The 19,276-nt window shown below is 40.6% G+C and overlaps 2 protein-coding genes across 2 annotated transcripts; both read right to left on the reverse strand.

Moving 5' to 3' along the window:
- Positions 1-1,196: 1,196 nt before the first annotated feature.
- On the reverse strand, positions 1,197-4,510 carry LOC115766441 (secretory carrier-associated membrane protein 1). The gene is made up of 5 exons (XM_030710371.1): positions 4,271-4,510; positions 3,824-4,042; positions 3,374-3,575; positions 1,920-2,049; positions 1,197-1,827 (listed from the first exon to the last, which is right to left on the reverse strand). The coding sequence occupies exons 1-5, from the start codon at positions 4,331-4,333 to the stop codon at positions 1,419-1,421; spliced, it is 1,023 nt and encodes a 340-aa protein (XP_030566231.1). The 5' UTR covers positions 4,334-4,510; the 3' UTR covers positions 1,197-1,418.
- Positions 4,511-4,950: 440 nt separating this feature from the next.
- LOC115766403 lies at positions 4,951-18,895 on the reverse strand. The gene is made up of 5 exons (XM_030710320.1): positions 18,238-18,895; positions 6,359-6,488; positions 5,960-6,300; positions 5,725-5,890; positions 4,951-5,640 (listed from the first exon to the last, which is right to left on the reverse strand). The coding sequence occupies exons 1-5, from the start codon at positions 18,361-18,363 to the stop codon at positions 5,531-5,533; spliced, it is 873 nt and encodes a 290-aa protein (XP_030566180.1). The 5' UTR covers positions 18,364-18,895; the 3' UTR covers positions 4,951-5,530.
- Positions 18,896-19,276: the final 381 nt, after the last annotated feature.

Below are 19,276 nucleotides of genomic sequence, written 5' to 3' on the forward strand. Positions count from 1 at the left end.
TAGACAAAAAGTGGGGGCTGCTTCAAGGGATAAGCGCAAATGAACAAAGTGACCAACAAAATTCTTTCATTAATATTTATATATATTATTTATAAATATATATAGTATATATATATATATATATATATATATATATATATATGCATATGCGAAAATAAGGGTATATATGCATGTATAGATATATTTGTTTAACAATTACAATTGCAAAAAGTACACGACACGACATTAAATGTGGTTACGCAGGCGTTGCAGGGGGGAGGGGGGAGGGGGGAGGGGAGGAAGAACAACAGCAATGATAATAATATTATTAATAATATTAATAATAATAATAACTCATAAGTGGGCGATACTATGCACAATGCTCAGCTAGTTTAAGTTAAAAGTTTGACTAATTATAATGCCTTTCCGCTTTGTTTTTGTTTGTTTTTCTCATTTGTTTAAATACATTTAGATGTGGGAGATGCACGTATGTATGTATGTGTGTATGTGTCTATGTATGTATAGAGTGTGCGGTATATCGTAAAGGTTTCGACTTAGAGAACTAGAAAACATCATATTATCAGCAGTATTTATCATAATTCTTATCTGCATCATCATCATCAGCATTATCATTATCAGCATCAGCATCATTATCAATTTCATTATACATTCACATTGCGTTTAATATTTCATTACAACTTTACAACTGACGCCCGTACAATATGTGCAATAGTTAAACAATATCCCGCGCTCAATTGAATTGCATTTAGCATATAGTTTCAATAAATTCATAGCTTAATAATTTCTTAGGACACTTTTGCGAAACACAATATCTTGAAGCATCTCTTGCGTACTTCTGAAGTAAGTACTTATTTTGTATATATATATATATAGATATCGATATATACTATCTGTTTTGCATGTGCTTAAAGTGATTTTCTGGGCCAGAATGTTGTCTACGCCATTTTGAAGCTTTTCATTTTCCGTTTTCCATTTAAGATTTCATATCCATGTTCAGTTAGAAATACATATATATATATCTATATATTGATTTTTATAGATCATTACAGTAGCTAATTGTAATAAGGACGTCCGCATTTTAGGAATTGTATTATTTTGTTATTCTTCATTGCACAAAGCACTCGGTTATTAGTTTTGCTACAAGCCTTGCTCTATGCATATGTATGTATATATATATATACGTATAAATATATATATATAAGTATATACATATACACATAGATATTTATATAGATATTTCATATATATATATATAGTTTATAAATGTAGTTAAGTGCTGCGGGTAGACTTGCTTTAATTGCTTGGCCTGGCCTGGCTGTGTTTCATTTGCTTTGCTGTGCATTTTGTTGTTGTTTGGTTGATTGGTAAATTGATTGATTTATTGATTGATTGATCGATTGATCGTGAGTTATAGCCGCTTAATATCTGCTATTGTTGAACTGTGAATTAACCGCCGAACTAACTGCCGATGAGGTCGCCTCCTGTACATGCTGATTGCGCAAAAACTCTGTGGTAAACTCCGCCTTGGCCTTGTCCATGCTCGCTCCAGTGCTACGATAGATGGTATGTATCTTCATGATCATCAGAACATTGGCGCCCGCGGTGATGGCAAAACAGAATGCTATTATCAATAGCAACAGTCCCACAATAATGCCCGAGGCGGAGCTCTCGAACTGATCAATGGCCGTTATGAAGCCGCAATAGCCCAATTGCTTTGGGCCAACTGCCTGGACGACCGTGTACACCGTTTGAAAGAAATAGACGAAAAAGAAAACCATAAAGTTGAAGCTCGAATCGTTCCGGAATGCCTTATAAGCGGGCCGAAACCTAAACACCAAACAGAAAGAGAGAGAGATATATAAACATATATGAGTTTCTGTGCAGGAGAGAGCGAGAGAGATAGACGCATATATATATACCAGCAGACGTATGAAGCGGGCGTAAAGAGCACAGTATAGAAAATGGCCAGAAACAGATTGGACACTTTGCCCGCATGAAATAGCAATATGAGACCTCCGATAATATTGGCCACCAGCGTCAAAGTGTAAACTGCAAGTAATAATAAGCATGTAAGTAAAATAGATATACAAAGTGTGCAATTGACGTAGCTGATTTAAGCAAATGATTGACCGACTGACTGATTGATGGACTCCTTGACTGCCTGATTGAAGGGCTCCCTGCCTGCCTCACAGAGGCATAGACAAACCGACTGACTCAGACTGATTGACTGACTGATTGAAGGACTCCCTGACTGACTGATTGAAGGAATCCCTGACTGCCTTACAGATAGACAGATTACACATACAAACTGACTGACAACTTGACTGATTGACTGACTGATTGAAGGACTCCCTGACTGCTACACTGATAGACAGATTACAAAACAAACCGACTGCCACAGAGACTGATAGACTGACTGATTGAAGGACTATCTGACTGGCGGACAGACTCACTTACAGATAGATCACATGTCGGACTGATTGATTGAGGGTGTTACTAATTGAAAGACTACCTGGCTGATTGACTGACTGCAGCACATACTGATTGAAAGAATATCTGTCGGGCTGAGACTGATTGACAGACAGAAACACTTGCCGATTGAAAGAATACCCGACAGTCTGACAAACTGACGGACATAATGTTTGACAGACAGCTTTATCTGACAGAAATACCGACAAGCTAACTGATTGACTGACTGATTGATATGTGGACCATTGTGATTGTGCTTTTAAAAGAGGAAAATTAAGTTTCATTTGAACAACTTTAGCTATGAAGTGAGAGATACTAAACATACATATATTATTCAAGAAGCTACATTTTAAGTTTGATGACTCTTGCCCTTAAAACCTGCCTGTTACATACACTTACACAAATATATTATACACCTTTAACCCAATGGGTTCAAGGTTCATAAAAAGTGTTTGCTAACGATAATTGGCATACCAAAAAGTTGGCATTAGCTATTAATAATAAATAGATTTGTGATGTCGTATGACACACTAGAGTACGATAACCCAATGCACACGCGGCGAGATAGTTGCATTCAAACAGACATAGAGGCTTTCTGCTGTCTGAAAAACCTGTTTGAAATGGATACAGGGTATGATAAGTTATATTGCAATCAAATCGAACTGAAATTATGCAAATTGTGCTATCAATCAAAGGGAAGAGGGAGTGGTGGGGGATGGGGCGGGGGCGGGGGCTGCTAGTTGCGGAGCTACGTGTTTGTGAAATGGAGAAACGTTCGACATTTTGATTAGCAGAGCGTATGACTAATGCGATTCGGCCTTATCAGGCTGGGGCGTCTCAATTATGGAGCATAGCAATACGGCGATAATAAATAGCTGGCACAATGGCTAACAGAAATGCTTACACATCCAGATGTAGTACAAATGCTTGACCAGCTTTTGGAACTCGGGCGGTATCTCGACCTCGAAGTCCTGATAGAAGCACGGCTTGACGCAAAAATTATCCGGCAGCGGTGGCCAATTATTCAGCTGCGGCACATTGCCCTGCAGCTGCTGTTCGCGGCGATCCAGTTCGGCGGCCTTGCGGTCCAGCTCCTCCTGTCGGCGCTGTAAATATGAGAAGGCAATCAGCTAACTGTGACAGCGCGTTGCAAGTGTGCGTATCTGTCTGTGTGCATGTCATGCAATAGACCACACACGCGCACCCAAGCAGCTGCAGCCGCAGCAATGCAGCCACAACAACAACAACAACAACAACAGCAATTGTTGTAATGCGAGTTGCGCTTGGTAACTGGAGCAGCAGCACACATCTTGCTGCCGCCAGCCCTGGTCTAAGGTAATGCATTTAAATTAACCTGCAGCTCCTCGGAGGTGATCTGTATGCTGGTGCTGGGAGCAGCGCCGCCCGCTAAATTGGGCTGGCGGGGCGGAATGTTCTGTGAGAGAGGCTGCACGACGGCCGCCGTATTGGTTGAGTTGATTTGCAGTTGCGGCTTCGCTTGCTCCTCGAACGGATTGTAATCCTCCAGTGAGACATTGGTGGACATGCGCGTCGCCTGCTGTATGGCGGGATCCTAAATCGCCAACAACAACAAAAATTAATAATTATAATAAAATAAATAAATGCATAAAAGAAAAATGCAAAGCGTAGGCGGCACACACACACACACACACACACACACACACACACATTTGGATATGAGTTGCCGTCGTTGCCCCTACAGTCACACACATGCACACACGTTTGCACATATGTGTGTGTGTGTGGTTTTCATCAGCAGAATTTTTGTTGTCGGGCTTACCGCAAATGGATTATCCAGATTGGGCTCACCAAATGGATTTTCATCGAAACCGTTGCCGGACATTTTGTTATTGTTTTTGTTGTGCTGTGCCAAATGAAACGCACACGATTTTTGCGAATTTTTCGCTGCTGGCTTTTGGTTTTCGTTTTCTTTTACTTTTTTCTCTTTTTTTGCTTTTGAGTGACGATTTTATGGAATTCGATGTGACCAGTTGCGCGATTTCGTGTGTGAGCAGCTATGGGTTTTGTGTGTGTGACCGCATGCGGCAAGTGGTTGAATACGTATGCAGTATTTAAAATACCGAAAAAGACAGACTATCGAATATCGATAAATTAATTGCGCTGCAAGACTATAGCAAATTGTCTGAACCGCAACGTTTTGCGTTCTACGCATTGTGACGTCACAATTTTAAAGACTTAAGTGAGTTGCCAGACTAGAGTGATATATGTTATCGTTGATTATTATCGATATGCTTGGTAAGAAATCAAATTTAAATATTTTATAACGTAAGAAACTTTTATTAATTAAAAGTACAGCTTAACACATGCACACGCATTTGATGTACTTGGAAGACAAAATGACGCTTGCTGCGCATTTGTAAAGTTATACTCATTACACTCATAAACATATACAAAAAATTTATGCTTAGATACACATTATTATTATCATTATCATTGTAATTATTATGTATGTAATTATAAGCTACATGTACGTTACATGCTACAATAAATTAAATCTTTATTGTTCTCTCTTTATATTCGCCTGCTGTAAGTACTTTTCATTTTGCATTATTTTTCTCTATTTTGTTTTTTATTTTTTATTATTTTTTTTGTCTTTTTTTGTTTTTGCGAAAATTGCGCACCAAATACTTTCGACGCATATTGACTGAAGACCCACGATTTCTATACAAATAGATAGAAGCTACAAACTAAAATTATGTAAAAAAAAAAAATTTGTATATATATATATATATATATATGTTATATTGAATTGTATTACATGCGTATGTATGCATCTGTGTGAATATGTTTAGCTTTAGATAGCGAAATAAAAGAATCGAGCCTTTCTTCGCAAAACTTTTTGCCATTTACAGTTAAGGCTGACAGATTTGAAACTGGGCGAAATTCAACCTAACCCCACATTTCGATAGCTCTTTTTGTGATTTCAAAAGCGATTTCAAGCGGTTTTATTTGTTGTTGTTGTTGTTGTTTCTTGTTTTTCATTCCGCTTTCATTCGCTCTCATTCGTTATGCATTTCGTTTAATAATTATATGGCCCATACTGCGAGCCATGGTAGTAGGGACCCGGATAGATCTGCGGCTGGGCATAGTTGGCGTAGGGCGGATACGGCGGCTGCTTCTGCGAGTACACTGCGAAAAAAAAAACAAAGGAGGTGGATTGGGAATAAAATTAATCATGGTGGCTTCCAGTTAGAGCTGCTGGGATTCACTTACCGGGCATCAGATACTGCAAATTGAGCTGCTCCTCCTTCTCGCGCTCGTTGCGCAGACAGACGGCGGCGCCGGACAGCAGAATGGCAGCCAGCAGACAGGTGGCAATGCCAGTCCAGGCCACAATGTACGACCAATCGTAGACAATCTTTGTGTTATCGCGCAGCACCTGCAACAAGGATAACAACTGGCATTAGTGACTGAGGTGAGAGAACAATAACCCGAACAATCCACATACCGTATTCCACTGCTGGAAGTAATCCTCGCCAACGACTTTCTCCTTCTCAAAGAACTCAACCGTATGCCAGAGGCCCATGGCGCCGGCGGCCAGCAGACAGGTGACCAGCAATAGTATCGATGTGGCCGTTATGGCGCCCGAGGAGCGCTTCCAGCAGCCGGACAGCCCGGTCCAGAACGCACAAAATATGGTCACGAAACTAATTATGAACAGCGCAATGCAGGAGCGTGCCAAATGCAGACGTGATGTCGCATCCTCATTGGATATCTTGTCGTCCTCCACTTGCGGAAAATAATCAATGTTCGAGCAGTGCGTCTCAATGGGCGACAGGTACGTGGGCACTGCACAAAGAAGAAGATTAGCTCATGGCATTCATTGGGCTTACTTGGGGTTAGTTACCTGCTGTTACCGGCGGACGCTCCTTGGGATAGCATATTCTGAACAGGCCGCGGGTTCTCGTGTAATAATAATACTTGACATTCAAATTGTGCAGCAGCGATTCCGCATCCGAGTGCTTGGCGGCAAAAGCCTGCGGCGATTCAAAGAGAGCGAAAATCAATTAATACCAAATTATATAATTTTGAATTAACCTTCTCAAGGGATTAGCTGTGTGTGTGTGTGTGTTCATAAGAGAAATAGCTAAAATAAACTTCCAATGCAAATCATTGCCACCTGAGCTGGTCTTCAGGAGAGACCCCTCGCAGAACCAGTTCCCAGTTTCGAGTTCCGAGTTCCACGTGTGGGCGTCTTTCAAAAATAAAAACTACGTGGAAACAGTCGAGTCGAGCACTAGCAGATACCATGCGCTCAACATTCTAACCCCCCCTCGTTTATACACATATGCACAAAAGTAAACATGTGCATACTCGGTGCTTATTGTCCGATCTGTTTGAAATTCAATAAATATTGAAGCTCAAGGCTCTTACTTTAAGAAATGATTCTTATTAATTGTACTATATACTCTAAGCGCGCCTATTTATATCAATTTCGGTTTGTCCAGCTCTTAGAATTCTCGAACCATGTCTCAAAATCGATATTTATCGATATTATGTATATGAGCTGGAAATATCAAAGCATAAATGATAAACTCGTTTTGCGTATAGCATTTGAATTTCGAAGATTTCTAGCTTCTGATTTCAACAAAGCCAAACACAATTAATACAATTGTTGTTTTTATACCCTTATAGAGGGTATTATGATAAAGTCATTCAATGTGTAACTCATCGAAGAAGACTATTAGATCGGAATACTATATCCAATTATGTTATTATAATAGATTTTATTTCTATTATTTCTAGAGAAAGAAGCATGTTTTTTGCTGCAAGATTTTCACTGGTATCCAAAGTATTCTGTTGCAACTTTCAGTCATATCGCTGGAAAGGGTATCAAAACTTCGGCGTGCTGCGAATTCCGTCCGTTTCTTGTTGGCTGATGTGTTATTTCGCGATCATCATCCGGTCATCTTCCGTTTTATTTATTGTAATGACACGCAAATGTACATAAATATCTGTATATAGATCTGACAATGGGCGTCATGCTATTGTCGTGGGAGTTCCTCTCTCTCTGTGTGTGTATATATATTTATCAGATCAAGTGTTGCCGTTAAACACGTTCCGCAGTTCCCATACGTCATTAGTACATGCGATTCATTACGAATCGAGCCAAGACTCGGCTCTTGCAACTGAAGGTCTCCCATTGTCAACTTGTGCTAATCATGATTCGAGGCCAAGTACCCAGTTAGGTCTTGATCATGTGAGTTCTGATTTATGAAAACTAACTAAATCGAATTGAAATCTAATGTTAAACTCAATCTTTAGTTCAACCAGAAACGGATCCTTTATTCGACTAGGCGATAGCCTGCAGCTTCCTTTCATCCTTTCTTCCAATATTTCGATATCTATTTTTATCGTTGCTGACAGACGGCGCGAGTTATCGATTATCGATAACAAATATTTGTAAGCAAATATTACAAGCGGTATCGAATAACGAATATCGTTTCGTTGAGCACAAAACCCAAGAACTTTGCAGCTGTCTCCAAGTCTTCCCCCCTCCCCACCGAAAAATAAAGTGAAAATAGAAAAGGCAACATTAAAAGCTGTAAGACTCATAGGAGAGACATGTAATAGCTTGTAGACTGGGCCACTTTCTTGTTGGCCCACGATCGACCTTCGCTGCTCGCTTTCCTCGCTCTATTCGACTTGCCCAGTTGGGCGTAACTGAACAATTAGCTTGGCCAATTGATGCTCTCATTTCCAGGAGCTTGGCACACGACTGATCGAGGCGTTTTATAGCTGAATGGTTTTCCAATGCAATCCCGAGCGCCCTCCCCCCACCCTTCGAAGCGGAGCCATGCTATAAATTAAACGACTCGAACTGCAGAGCTGGGTGGGCGGGGGATGGCTGGACAAGGGGAAAGCCCTTAATTGCCCTGCTCGCGACTTTCATAAGAAAGTTACAAAATAAATCCGAGGTCCGAAGCGAAGCGAAAACATTTCGTAAGACAAAACTGGGCGGGCGGCAACTTCCCAGTTTCCATCGAGTTCGTGGTGTTGCGTAAGCGAAAAGCATTTTTCACAAGCATCCAAATTTACATAAGTCCAGTTCTTCAATATGAACAGACAACGCCCCGCACCCCGCACCCCACTCTCCCTCTTTCTTTCTGTCTTGTCAATAAAAATTTGTTAAGTTTTCATTTGGGCCGTCGCGTTGTTATTTAAGTACCGGACATCAGGTAAAACACGTTTGGTGTTTTTTTTTTCTTCTTTCTTTTTCGGGCAGCGAACAAAACGCTTTTCTCTTTCTTTCTATTTTTTTTATGGGGTGGGCTGCTTATTGTTTAGCTGATTAACATTTTAACCAAATATGTAGAATTTCATGTGGCAAACGTGCGGAACGTGATGCCATTCCAAATTTTCGGATATAGACACATTTGTGATGTGATTCAGGAACGCTGCGCTGCGTCTATATATGGTACGTATCGGTTGCATGAGAGTTTAGCATGTGAGACATGACATGTCCGAATGTCTCGAATTACTTGAGATCGCAGTTGATTGTGAACTGATCGAGCTGATCTTCGTGCAAGCGATCGGCCAGCTTAACCGAAAGATCAGCTGTTCAGTGGGCCACAGTAGCTAGCACGAGAGCACGGCCTGAGAGTATATTAATCCAACCGATCTCTCATAACAATAGAAATCATTTAGAAAGCTATAACTTGATCGATCTCCAGTTAGAAAAAGGAGCCAAAGTGTTCTTTGAGCCTTTGCAACCAACCGATCTCTATTACATTAAGTTCTTATAACAGTAGCAAAACATTTTAAGATCTACAACTTGCTCTAAGGAATCTTTGAGCGCTCGATCTTCAGTTATAAAGGGAGTCAAAGTGATCGTACAGCCTTTTGATCCAACTGATCTCTAATACAGTAGGTGGTTTTAACAGTAGCAAAACATTTTAAGATCTTCAACTCGATCTAAGGGATCAAGCCTAAGATTTACTACAAGAGAATCAATCTGATCTCTATTACTATAGAACTTATCGATTTAGTTGATGATGAACTTAAGAAGATCGAGTTGCATCCAACCGATCTGTGGTCAATAGAAAACCGGACGAGCTCAGTCGAATTAATCTATGAGCTATGAAATCTTTTCAGCTAATGCACAGTCGAGTCGTCTATTAGCTGGTCGTTCGAATGGAACTCTGCTCCAAAATCCATCAAAAGAGCGCAGCTCCGTGAAAGCTGGCTCTAACAGAATTTGTGCTAAGCTGATCTGTTCATCTTTGTGGAGCTAATCTTAAAGACACTTTTTGTTTAAATCCTGCCGATCACCACACAAGAGTCTAGCGAAGATCGCTAATTATGGAATGAAAGATCGTCTCAGTTAAATTTACTGATCCATTTGGCTTGCTTTGCAGATGCTGAGGGCTTAATAGCTGATCTTCTTAGACGCCCTTTCGGAGCTCAATCAATCAATTAGGTTGCTTTCAATCGAAGTGATCTTAAAGATAAATGCACTCAGCATAGATCTCCTGGTTTATCTGCATAACCTGGCCACAAAATAACAGAACTCCAGAGAGCCTTAAACAAAGAAAACTCTTCACAGTTGATCGCAGCAGAAGTTAGATTAGAGCTAAGGCTTGATCTCGTGAATCTGAACGATCTATGGACAAAATATGGTCTAATAAAAGTGATCTTCGGGGAGTGGATCAATGCGAGGACGGCAGCAATGCGAGCTGATCTCAGCAGAAGCAAAATCTTGGCGCTGCGATCGCAACCAAAACGAAGACAAAAGACTACGATCGATCCATTTGATATCTAGACAAATTGATATATTTGAGCTGAAACTGATCTTGGCACATGCTGATTGATCACAGCTACGCAGTCTATGCCGACTGTGGGTCGGCTTTCAGTTTGTGCGATCAGGAAGCAATAGACAAAGCCTGTTCCAGACATGCAGTGCACAGAGTTTGGCTTTCGCGATCGAGTACTGTACATGGAACAACAACAACCACAACAACAACATCAACATAATATCAGACCCTTGGCTTGGGTTTTCTATAATTTCCAGTTTCTAGAGCATAGAGACACACAGATGGCGCCCGGTCGGCATTGCGCTGGGCAGCTGCGCGATGTTGAACAGATATTAATAAGGCGCAAGTATTTTTATGACACAGCCAAACGGGTTTCGCTCTACGCGGCCAGCGGATGTTGTTGATTAGCCAATCGTCAACTAAATCCAAGATAGACTGAAAACAGCACACGGTGCTACGTGTCCAGGATGCCAAAGAGCTGCAAGTTGTACAGCTCCAAGGCCGCGTTCGAGTTATTCGAAAGATACAAATGTCAGTCAACTACCAGACTTTAGCTTTAGGCTCAACAACAAAAAGCTGTCAAAATGCAGGCGACGCATATTTTGGGTGCGGTTAATTAGAAAAACGCGAACGTAGATCTGAGAGTGCGTGCTCGACTAGCTGGATATCCTGCTGCGCTTTGGTTGTATATACCCAAGCGCCAGGCTTTCAAGGGGTATGCGAACGATATGCCATGAGAAAACTATTTCTTGTCTATATACATTCATATAGTATAGAAAGTCTAAACAGTTCTAGTTCCTATAAGTTCTGATCGATACTAAAAACAATCGTTTTGATCGATCGATATTTATCGATAACACGGCTATGAAAGATTTTACAGGGTATTGCATGTGCTTTCGTAAAGCGCATTTATAGTCTTACAAAGTCGGTTTCACATTTTCATCATAATCATAATTCGCAGCTCATTTCTAGCCCCCTTTGAATAGTTACAGGGTATAAAAAGCGCTATACAGGGTCCGTTTTAGGGTATAAACAAGAAAACAACTTTGGAATGCACAAAAAATGTTGTGGTGACAATTTGTTGTTGTTAGTGTTTGAAATACTTTAGCCGGTTTGCTCAATTCTGGTTGACGGACTTGACGTTGTTTTATAGCCAAACGTATTTCTAGTTTTTGCTTTGTGCTGCCCAAAAAGGTCGTGGGAGCACGACATTGACAACAGACAACAAATCTTCAGACTCTATTGCAAACGTGTTGTTGTACTTAAAGACAAATCGAAGCAATAATAACTATAATTACGACAAGTTCAAAAGCGGCGCAAAGTACGCGGAAGTCTCGTACCAAAAGCAAATTTGAGCTGAGCAAAACACGATTCAACTTCAACTTGAACGATTCAATTTCAATTATTTGTTTACCCAAACGCGAAGAAGCACAGAGAAACAAATACATAAATACATATGTATATGCTTATCGAGTTTGTAGGAAGCGAAAGCGTTTCAAATCGCACGCTCAACTGGCCAAAATAATTGCAATTTAACTGGGCTGCAAAGTTGTGTGAGAAAGATTTGGAATCTGTGCTCCAAGAACCTCGCAGACTTATGATAATCAGCGTGGCGAAAGCGCGCAAATTAACGCCAAAATTGTTCAAGAATCTTGTTATAATTCGTTGTTTCTTCTTTCTTTTTTCAATTGAACTAACAAGCGAATTGCTAAAAAAAAAAAAAGAACGGGGAGTTTCTTTGCGATCTGGCAACGCCCGGGCAGCAATTGAATGCTAAATTGAAAAATTGCTGCATTCCTTAACATTTTTGAAAGCTTGTCGAACTTTAGACAGGAACATGACAAGAAGCTCGCTTTGAAGTTCGCTTCTTAACAGTGAAAAATGCTTTTAATTAAGATTTCTTGCGATCTGGCAACGTCATGGATTTGCTTAATGAAACTATTAGAGTCATCAGTGTTTTAGTTGACAAGCAGTTAAACTAACAGTTAAATGAGAGCACGCTAGTTTGCAGCTCTTTGGCATCTGTTTTTGTTTAACAACCACATTGGCAAGCAGTTGTCTAATTTGACAGTAACATTGCATGGGTAGTTCTCAAAATAGCTCTCAAAGCCTATAGAACATGTTCGAACTCTTTTCACAGCTTCAACTAAACTGACGTATAGCTAAACTGACAACTGATTGTCAACTTTGACAGCGACATTCAAAAGTGAGCTGAAATAGTTTATGCCCAACTTATTCGGTCTAAAGTTCTTTGAGATGCTCGCGATTGTAGAAGACTGACAACCGATTGTCAACTTTGACAGCGACTTTCAAAAGTTGGCTTTCGGTAAATGCACTGCTTAATTTTAGAAACTTTTTATGCTCATTTGGTTTCAAGTTCTTTGAGCTTCTCGAATACTGACAGCTGGCTGTCAACTTTGACAGCGGCATTTAAAAGTGAGCTTATGGAAAATGCATTTCTTAAATGTAAAAACAGTTTATGCGCAATTCATTCGGTAAAAAGTTCTTTAAGATGCTCGAGATTGTCGAAGACTGACAACTGATTGTCAACTTTGACAGCAGCAGTCAAAATGCAGTGCTTAACTGTAGATACATCTTATGCTCAATTCATTCGGTCTAAAGTTCTGTAGAGTTCAGTTACGACACACTTTAAGAGTGTCAACCCGGTTGTCAACTTTTAACAGGAGCATGAGAAAATATATACTTTGCAAAACTGCACACTTGACTGTTGAATCATTTCTATAATCAGCTCGCATTCACAACTGTTTTTTGCTGTTTATTTTTTTGTGATCAGTTACGACACTCGTGAAGAACTCAAGATGTACATTTGTACACACATTATCCGGCCCAATACCCGCCTCTGCCCGCTTGGACACCTGTAAACAAGAAGTAATCGCCACACACGAGCTGCTGAATAAGCCAGTTGGCAGTTGGCAGTTGGCATTGTTGCGCGGTAACCCGACGCCAAAATGCAATTCACTTTATGCAAATGGATTTGAGTTCTCGCCTCGACGAGACTACATTACGGTAGTTGGGAGAGGCAGGTGATAAACCAATTTGGAATTTCACATGATGTCAGCAAATAAAATACAAATTAGCCAAACTAATGATGAACACATCAGACAGCAGACAGCAGACAGTCTCCGATGCGCTATATTAGTCTGATGACGCCTCAATAAATGATATACGAGCTAGAAATAAGTAAACAGTTCGTAATGCTCGGCTAAAAGTTGGCCAGCAAAAAGCTTTCTATAGGAAGCAAGCAAAAGAACTGTCGACTAGCAAAAAAAATCCTGTATAAAGAACAACCTAAATGTATGTGTTCTCCTATAGCTTCAATCTTTAAGAAGAAGCTGATGATGGGCCTGCAGATACTATGCAAAAAGCTATTACTCAACTAAACTAAATAAAACAAAAATCTGAGCTGTATGCCACAATTCAATTGTCAATTCTTTTATAACTGAAGTTGAACATGTCAAAAGTTGGTGAAACTTTAAGAAATTCCTCGCAATATCTGAGAATATCAGCTAATTTAATGACTGGAGCTATAATCCTAAAAGTTAACAAGTTATAGCTATATATAGCTTTAGCTGCTCAAACAACAGACTTTGCTTTTCTTCAGGCCTTCCATGCTTTAACTTGTTACATTTAGTTTTTATGCTAAAAAAAAAGGTCACTGAAAGCAATTGTCAAGCTCTTCTAGACAGTTTTGACAATTCAGGGCTTAACTTGATGCATTTAACCTGATGTTAAATTCTTTGAGCATATTGTTTTAAGTTAAGCCAAGTTTTTCTGATATAGTTGAATACTGTTTGGTAATTACTTAAATGTACAAATTGCTGCACTTAGTTAACTTGTTAATAATAATAATAATAGTTGTATTTATAGCTGTTGCAAATGCAGAAATCTCTTACAAATTTAAAGTTAGTTCACAGCAAAAGGGAAACTGCACAACAAAAATATGCTGAGTCTATAAGACTGGGTATATCAGTATAAACATATATACTCAAAATAATAAATTGTATGTAGAAAACATATAAAAACAAGTAAGAGGTTTTTAGTCGGGAGCTCCCGATTAGGAGATACCCTGAACCCTCTTCTTCAAACATCAAATGCATATATATATTCTATTTTAGAAGCTTTATGTCAAGTTTGGTGATTCTAGCTCTTATTATTTACCCAATTGCCCAAAACACAGGATATCGATATCGATTTTTATCGATTGCTTGCAAACGGAGTAAGTTATCGATTATCGGAAATAAACTCGATCTGCGCGGGAACTAGGAGCATCTACATCTAAAATTTCTCTAGCTCTTATAGGTTTTGAGATCCTTGCGTTCATACATACGGACGGACGGACGGACGGACGGACTGACAGACAGACCTGGCTAGATCGACTCGGCTATTGATGCTGATCAAGAATATATATACATTATGGGGTCGGAGAAGCCTCCTTCTGCCTGTTACATACATTTGGATTTTGCTCAAAAACAATATACCCTTTTTACTCATTTTCAATGGGTTCAGGGTATAAAAAGAGAAACACGAATGTGCTGCTGCTGCTGGTCACACATGGCGTATGAGTAATTTGGCAAGAGCCTAATTAATAATTGCAGTCTGAAATTAACATGTGTTTCGCCTTACAAGTTGACAAATCAAAGTGCTTACTAAGCGTAAAATCAAACTATGAAACGAGATTCATACATTGAAGAAACGAAAAGAAAATAATTAAGCAATGAAATGATGAAAATGAAGAGCCAAAACTTTAGAAACAACAATATGTGGAAAATAAATGGAAAATTATGGTAAAAACAACGGGCAAGTTTTCAGCTTTTCATTTTCATTTTTGCTGTACAAGAAACGTTGACGTCTATCTTGCAGTTGGCTGGCCGTAAAGAAACGCCAGACGGTGGCCAAAACAAGGCAAATATGCAGCAAAACGAAACGAAGCGAAAGAAATGAAAAACAAGCGAAGAAAACAACAACAACAACAACAACAACAATAAAGGCAAATGCATTGGCTGATAGGAAGGGTTTTCTCTTTTGGCCAAGCCAAGCGAAGCTGGTAAAGTTTCATCAATTGGATTGGCAATCGGTTGAAATCGTGGGGATCGGGATCGTGCATTCGAATCTGGCGACAATAAAAAGCACTAACAACAACAGCAGCAACAATTCCGACTTAGGGCTGCCGGCGATCTGGCAACCCGGCGGGCGGGCGGACGGATGGGGGGTGGGCACGGGTATCGCATACCAATTTTGAGAGACTTGAAAACGTGAAACGAGTGAAAACTCAAAACAGGTTCCCCACACACAACACACACACACGAGCACGAACACAACGCCCCCAAGCCCCGCTAGTCCGCTGCGTTGCCGCCCCCCTTCGGCCAAATGGCTTTGGCTTTGGCTAAGGCAACAAAAAAGAAACAACAACTATTTTTGCTTTGGCACGCAGACAGGTACTGGAAACCAGAAGAAGCTGAGAAGCGTTAAAGTAGTTGGAAGTAGTTGCAAGTAGAAGAAGAAGCAGTAGCAGCAGCAGTTGTTGCTCTTGCTCTTGTTGTTGTTGTTGTTGCGGTGCTTGTTCTCTATGAAGCGCTTAAGCTTTGTTTGGCCGCAGAACAAAGAATTGAGCAAGAGCGTGGAAGAGAGAGAGAGAGATAGAGAGCGCGCGCGTAAAAGAGAGCAAGCGAACAACAAAGACAAGTACACATAATGCTGATAACAGTAATCCGCCAAGCGTAAGTTCTAAGCAATAAATATAATGTAAAAAGAATTGAAAAACAAAAAAAAAATCTAAAAACTGTTTAGTTTGTGCTGTAAGTGTTGTAAAGTGTAAGCAAATCAGATTACTTTAAGAATGTTGTTTGAAGCGAACAAGACAAAGTAAAAACGCCTTTGCTGTTAAGCAATTTTCTAGCTAAAGTTGGCTACCTTTAGAGCTGCCCAGCCGGAAATAGTTAAAATTTGAAACCAATTTAGCTATTTCTTAGCAGCACAATGACACGTTCAGCTATGTTTAACATTGCCTTAAAACGGCAGTTGGCAACACTGGGTATCGCTAGATGCTGTCAAAATTGTAGCACTTGTGCCTGTGGCCAGCTAATTAGAAGCCATTAGACACGCCAGCTGCCAGCTGCCAACTGTTGCCCATTTCATAATGCCGATTAAGGCAACGTCGTGTAGTATCGGTCACCTCAAGCGCATTTCGGGGCATTCAAATTGATTCGCCATGGCCAAATTAAAATGCTACAGCGGAGCGTTGCCAAATTGTAATGTTAAGGCAAGCAAAACAGAAAAAAAAAAACAAAAAACGTAATTACCTTGTTCTAATGTCTTTATAAAGGAAGCAATGTACATACATATGTGAGTGTGTATGTGTGTGTGTGTTGTCACTCTCTCTCACTCTATGTACATATGTATGTGTCTTTCTAACACTGCTGCTGCATTTGACTCTCGACTTTAGCTGTGCGGCGAATTGGCAACGCTGTTAGGATTAACCTTTAAGCGAGCGCAAGTAACGCCAATCGTCAAACGCCAATGTTAAAAACGTGCAAATATGTTCACCACACGCTGCTATTAGCTTGCTTTGGTATGCGAGGTATGCACGCACACACACACACAAACTAACCAACACACATTCAAATGTATGTACAGTTTTGACGCTCCTTCTCTCTCTCGCTCTCTCTGTACGCTCTGCCTAAGCTGCACCTATAAGCCCCACTTGTTGTTGTTTTTCCGTGTGTATTACATGCAAAATGAAAAAAATTACTGCTGCTGCTTCTTCGTCTCCTTTATCGTCTTCTTCATTGCCCCCCCCCCCCCCCCCCCCCCCCCCTCAGTCCACCGTCCCTATCCCCTTAGCCGACAGTCAGAGTCGCAGTCGCGTCGCTTGGCTTGGCTAAGCGCTCGCGTAGAAAGTTTTAGCGTTAACGGCCAAACAACCGCCCAGCCGCCTGGCCGCCCCTTTGATCATGCGCTGCCGTCGTCGCTGCGCCTGCCTGTTGCTGTTCGCTTTCGACCTTTCTTCTTTTCATATGCCTCACACGCTGCGCCATGCCCTTATTTCTTCTACTGTTCGCTAAGCAACAACACGAGAGTCTGTTACTGTTAACGCTGCTGCTGCTGCTGCTGTCGACGTCGGCTGCCGGCAGCGAGCAGCAGGCACAGCCACAGTGGAACACAATTATGTATATGTTTTTAAAGTTGTTCTATGAAAAAATATGTTTTCTTAATACCAGCATTTTCTTAACGTTGTGCTACTTATATTTTCTTGTTTACAGTTTGCAATAAGAAAAAGCTATGAACAGCTTTTAATGCAAATTGTGTGGTTCTTTTTTCATAGTTATAAATAAAAATATGTATATATTTCTGTTAATTGATAATCGACAAAATGAAATCATCTCCATTAAATCAATTATAAGAATAGATTTAAGCTGTGGCTGAGCTTGTGAGTTAATACTTTATAATTATTATTATCATTGAATAATTTTTTTCTATATGGAACGAAATTCAGTATCTATTCTATTTTCATTGGTCTGCTTTTGATATTCTAGCTGTGCTATATCAAGTTCTTGTGTTTTCTATCTTCTCTTTTTATCATATATTTTACTAGCATCTGGACACTGTCCATGTGTTCTTTTCTTCAAGTGCCTGCCCATTGTGACTTATTTGTTGCCCTCCATTTTGACTTCGGCTATGAAAACTTCTTCGGTTTCTGTCTGGGCATCGGCTTCTGCTTTAATTCTGACCTGTGCATTTGTTTTTTTTTTTCTTTTTCTTTGACAAGACCTTGGCTAGATTTGAGCCCATTGTTTGTCGACTCGGCGGGGGTGTGAGATACATGCACACACACACACACACACACACATGAACGTAATATACTTTGAATGCATGCGAAGATCGTAGATGGTGATATGAGAGACGATATGAGAGCTGCGTCTGCCGTCATTTTGTTAACGCTTTTTACACTAACCTGTATCTGATTACGTCTGACGTCATAGTGCAGCCAATTGTCTGTGGAGAAGGCGATCGCGAGCAGCGCTGTGGCGATAATCGCACAGATAGTCGCTATCGATAGCGTTACGGCCGAGCAGGGCATTTTATTCAATTAGCTGTGTGTGTATATACTGACAACAGCTACTGTTAACGCGCCAGCTACTGTTAGTTGCCGCTGTTACTGTTACTGTTACTGAGCTCCTTTTGCTGCCGCTGGACGGTTACTTTTTTTGTGGTTGCGACGTTTTCCGAACCACAAACAAAAAATACGGTTGTTTTTGTTGCTATTATTATTATTATTATTATGATTATTATTATTGTTGCTGTTGTTATTTCTACTGCTGCCTCTTCTGTTCACAGCTAGCTTCTGCTGCTGCTGCTTCTTATGCCAGCAACCAGTTTGTGCTGCTGCGGCGACACAGAAAAAAATAACTCGAAAAAAAATCAACGTGTATAATAATTTAGCAAGCGGCTGTGGCAAACGGGAACAAACGGGCCAGCAAGTAACACAGGCACAGTAACCGACACACGCACAACACACACACACAATCACGCACAAGCACACACGCGCACGTTGAGACGTTGCTAATGCGACTAACGACAACGACAAACTGCGCTCAAGACAACGTTCGCCAGCAGACTGAACGCCAAAACTCTGAGCCCAGTTTCAGCAGCTTAGCTCAAAACGAAACAGGCGACGACGGCGACGCCAGCCGAGACTGAGGCAGCGGCAGCAGCAGCAGCGCTGAAAATGCAACCGACCCGGCTCGTCTACCTGCTGGATAAGACCACCACCAACAACAACAACAACATACGCGACAACGTCGGCTGCGGCTGGCAAGCAAGAAGAAAATCACAAAAACAAAAACTTCAACGATCGTCGTCGTTGTTGTTGTTGTTTTTGTCTCTGTCGTTTTTGGACTCGTGTGTGTTTTGTGTTGTTGTTGTTGTTGTTGTTGTTGTAGCAGCCTGTTGATATTTTTTCTTGTATTTGCTGCTATGGTATTTTGAAGACG

Source organism: Drosophila novamexicana, unplaced genomic scaffold (assembly GCF_003285875.2).
Source record: "Drosophila novamexicana strain 15010-1031.04,08,12 unplaced genomic scaffold, DnovRS2.1 tig00001151-arrow-arrow-pilon, whole genome shotgun sequence".
Taxonomy (NCBI): domain Eukaryota; kingdom Metazoa; phylum Arthropoda; class Insecta; order Diptera; family Drosophilidae; genus Drosophila; species Drosophila novamexicana.

What these genes read in the sequence shown, in the direction of transcription:
- LOC115766403 (XM_030710320.1), bottom strand. Translation starts at nt 18,363, where the DNA reads ATGCCCTGCTCGGCCGTAACGCTATCGATAGCGACTATCTGTGCGATT. An exon ending in TCAGACGTAATCAGATACAG is followed by an intron (nt 6,489 to 18,237) that starts GTTAGTGTAAAA and finishes GAATCGCCGCAG; the next exon opens with GCTTTTGCCGCCAAGCACTC. An exon ending in ACTTCCAGCAGTGGAATACG is followed by an intron (nt 5,891 to 5,959) that starts GTATGTGGATTG and finishes TCCTTGTTGCAG; the next exon opens with GTGCTGCGCGATAACACAAA.
- LOC115766441 (XM_030710371.1), bottom strand. Translation starts at nt 4,333, where the DNA reads ATGTCCGGCAACGGTTTCGATGAAAATCCATTTGGTGAGCCCAATCTG. An exon ending in TCACCTCCGAGGAGCTGCAG is followed by an intron (nt 3,576 to 3,823) that starts GTTAATTTAAAT and finishes TCATATTTACAG; the next exon opens with CGCCGACAGGAGGAGCTGGA. An exon ending in TTTGTACTACATCTGGATGT is followed by an intron (nt 2,050 to 3,373) that starts GTAAGCATTTCT and finishes TATTACTTGCAG; the next exon opens with TTTACACTTTGACGCTGGTG.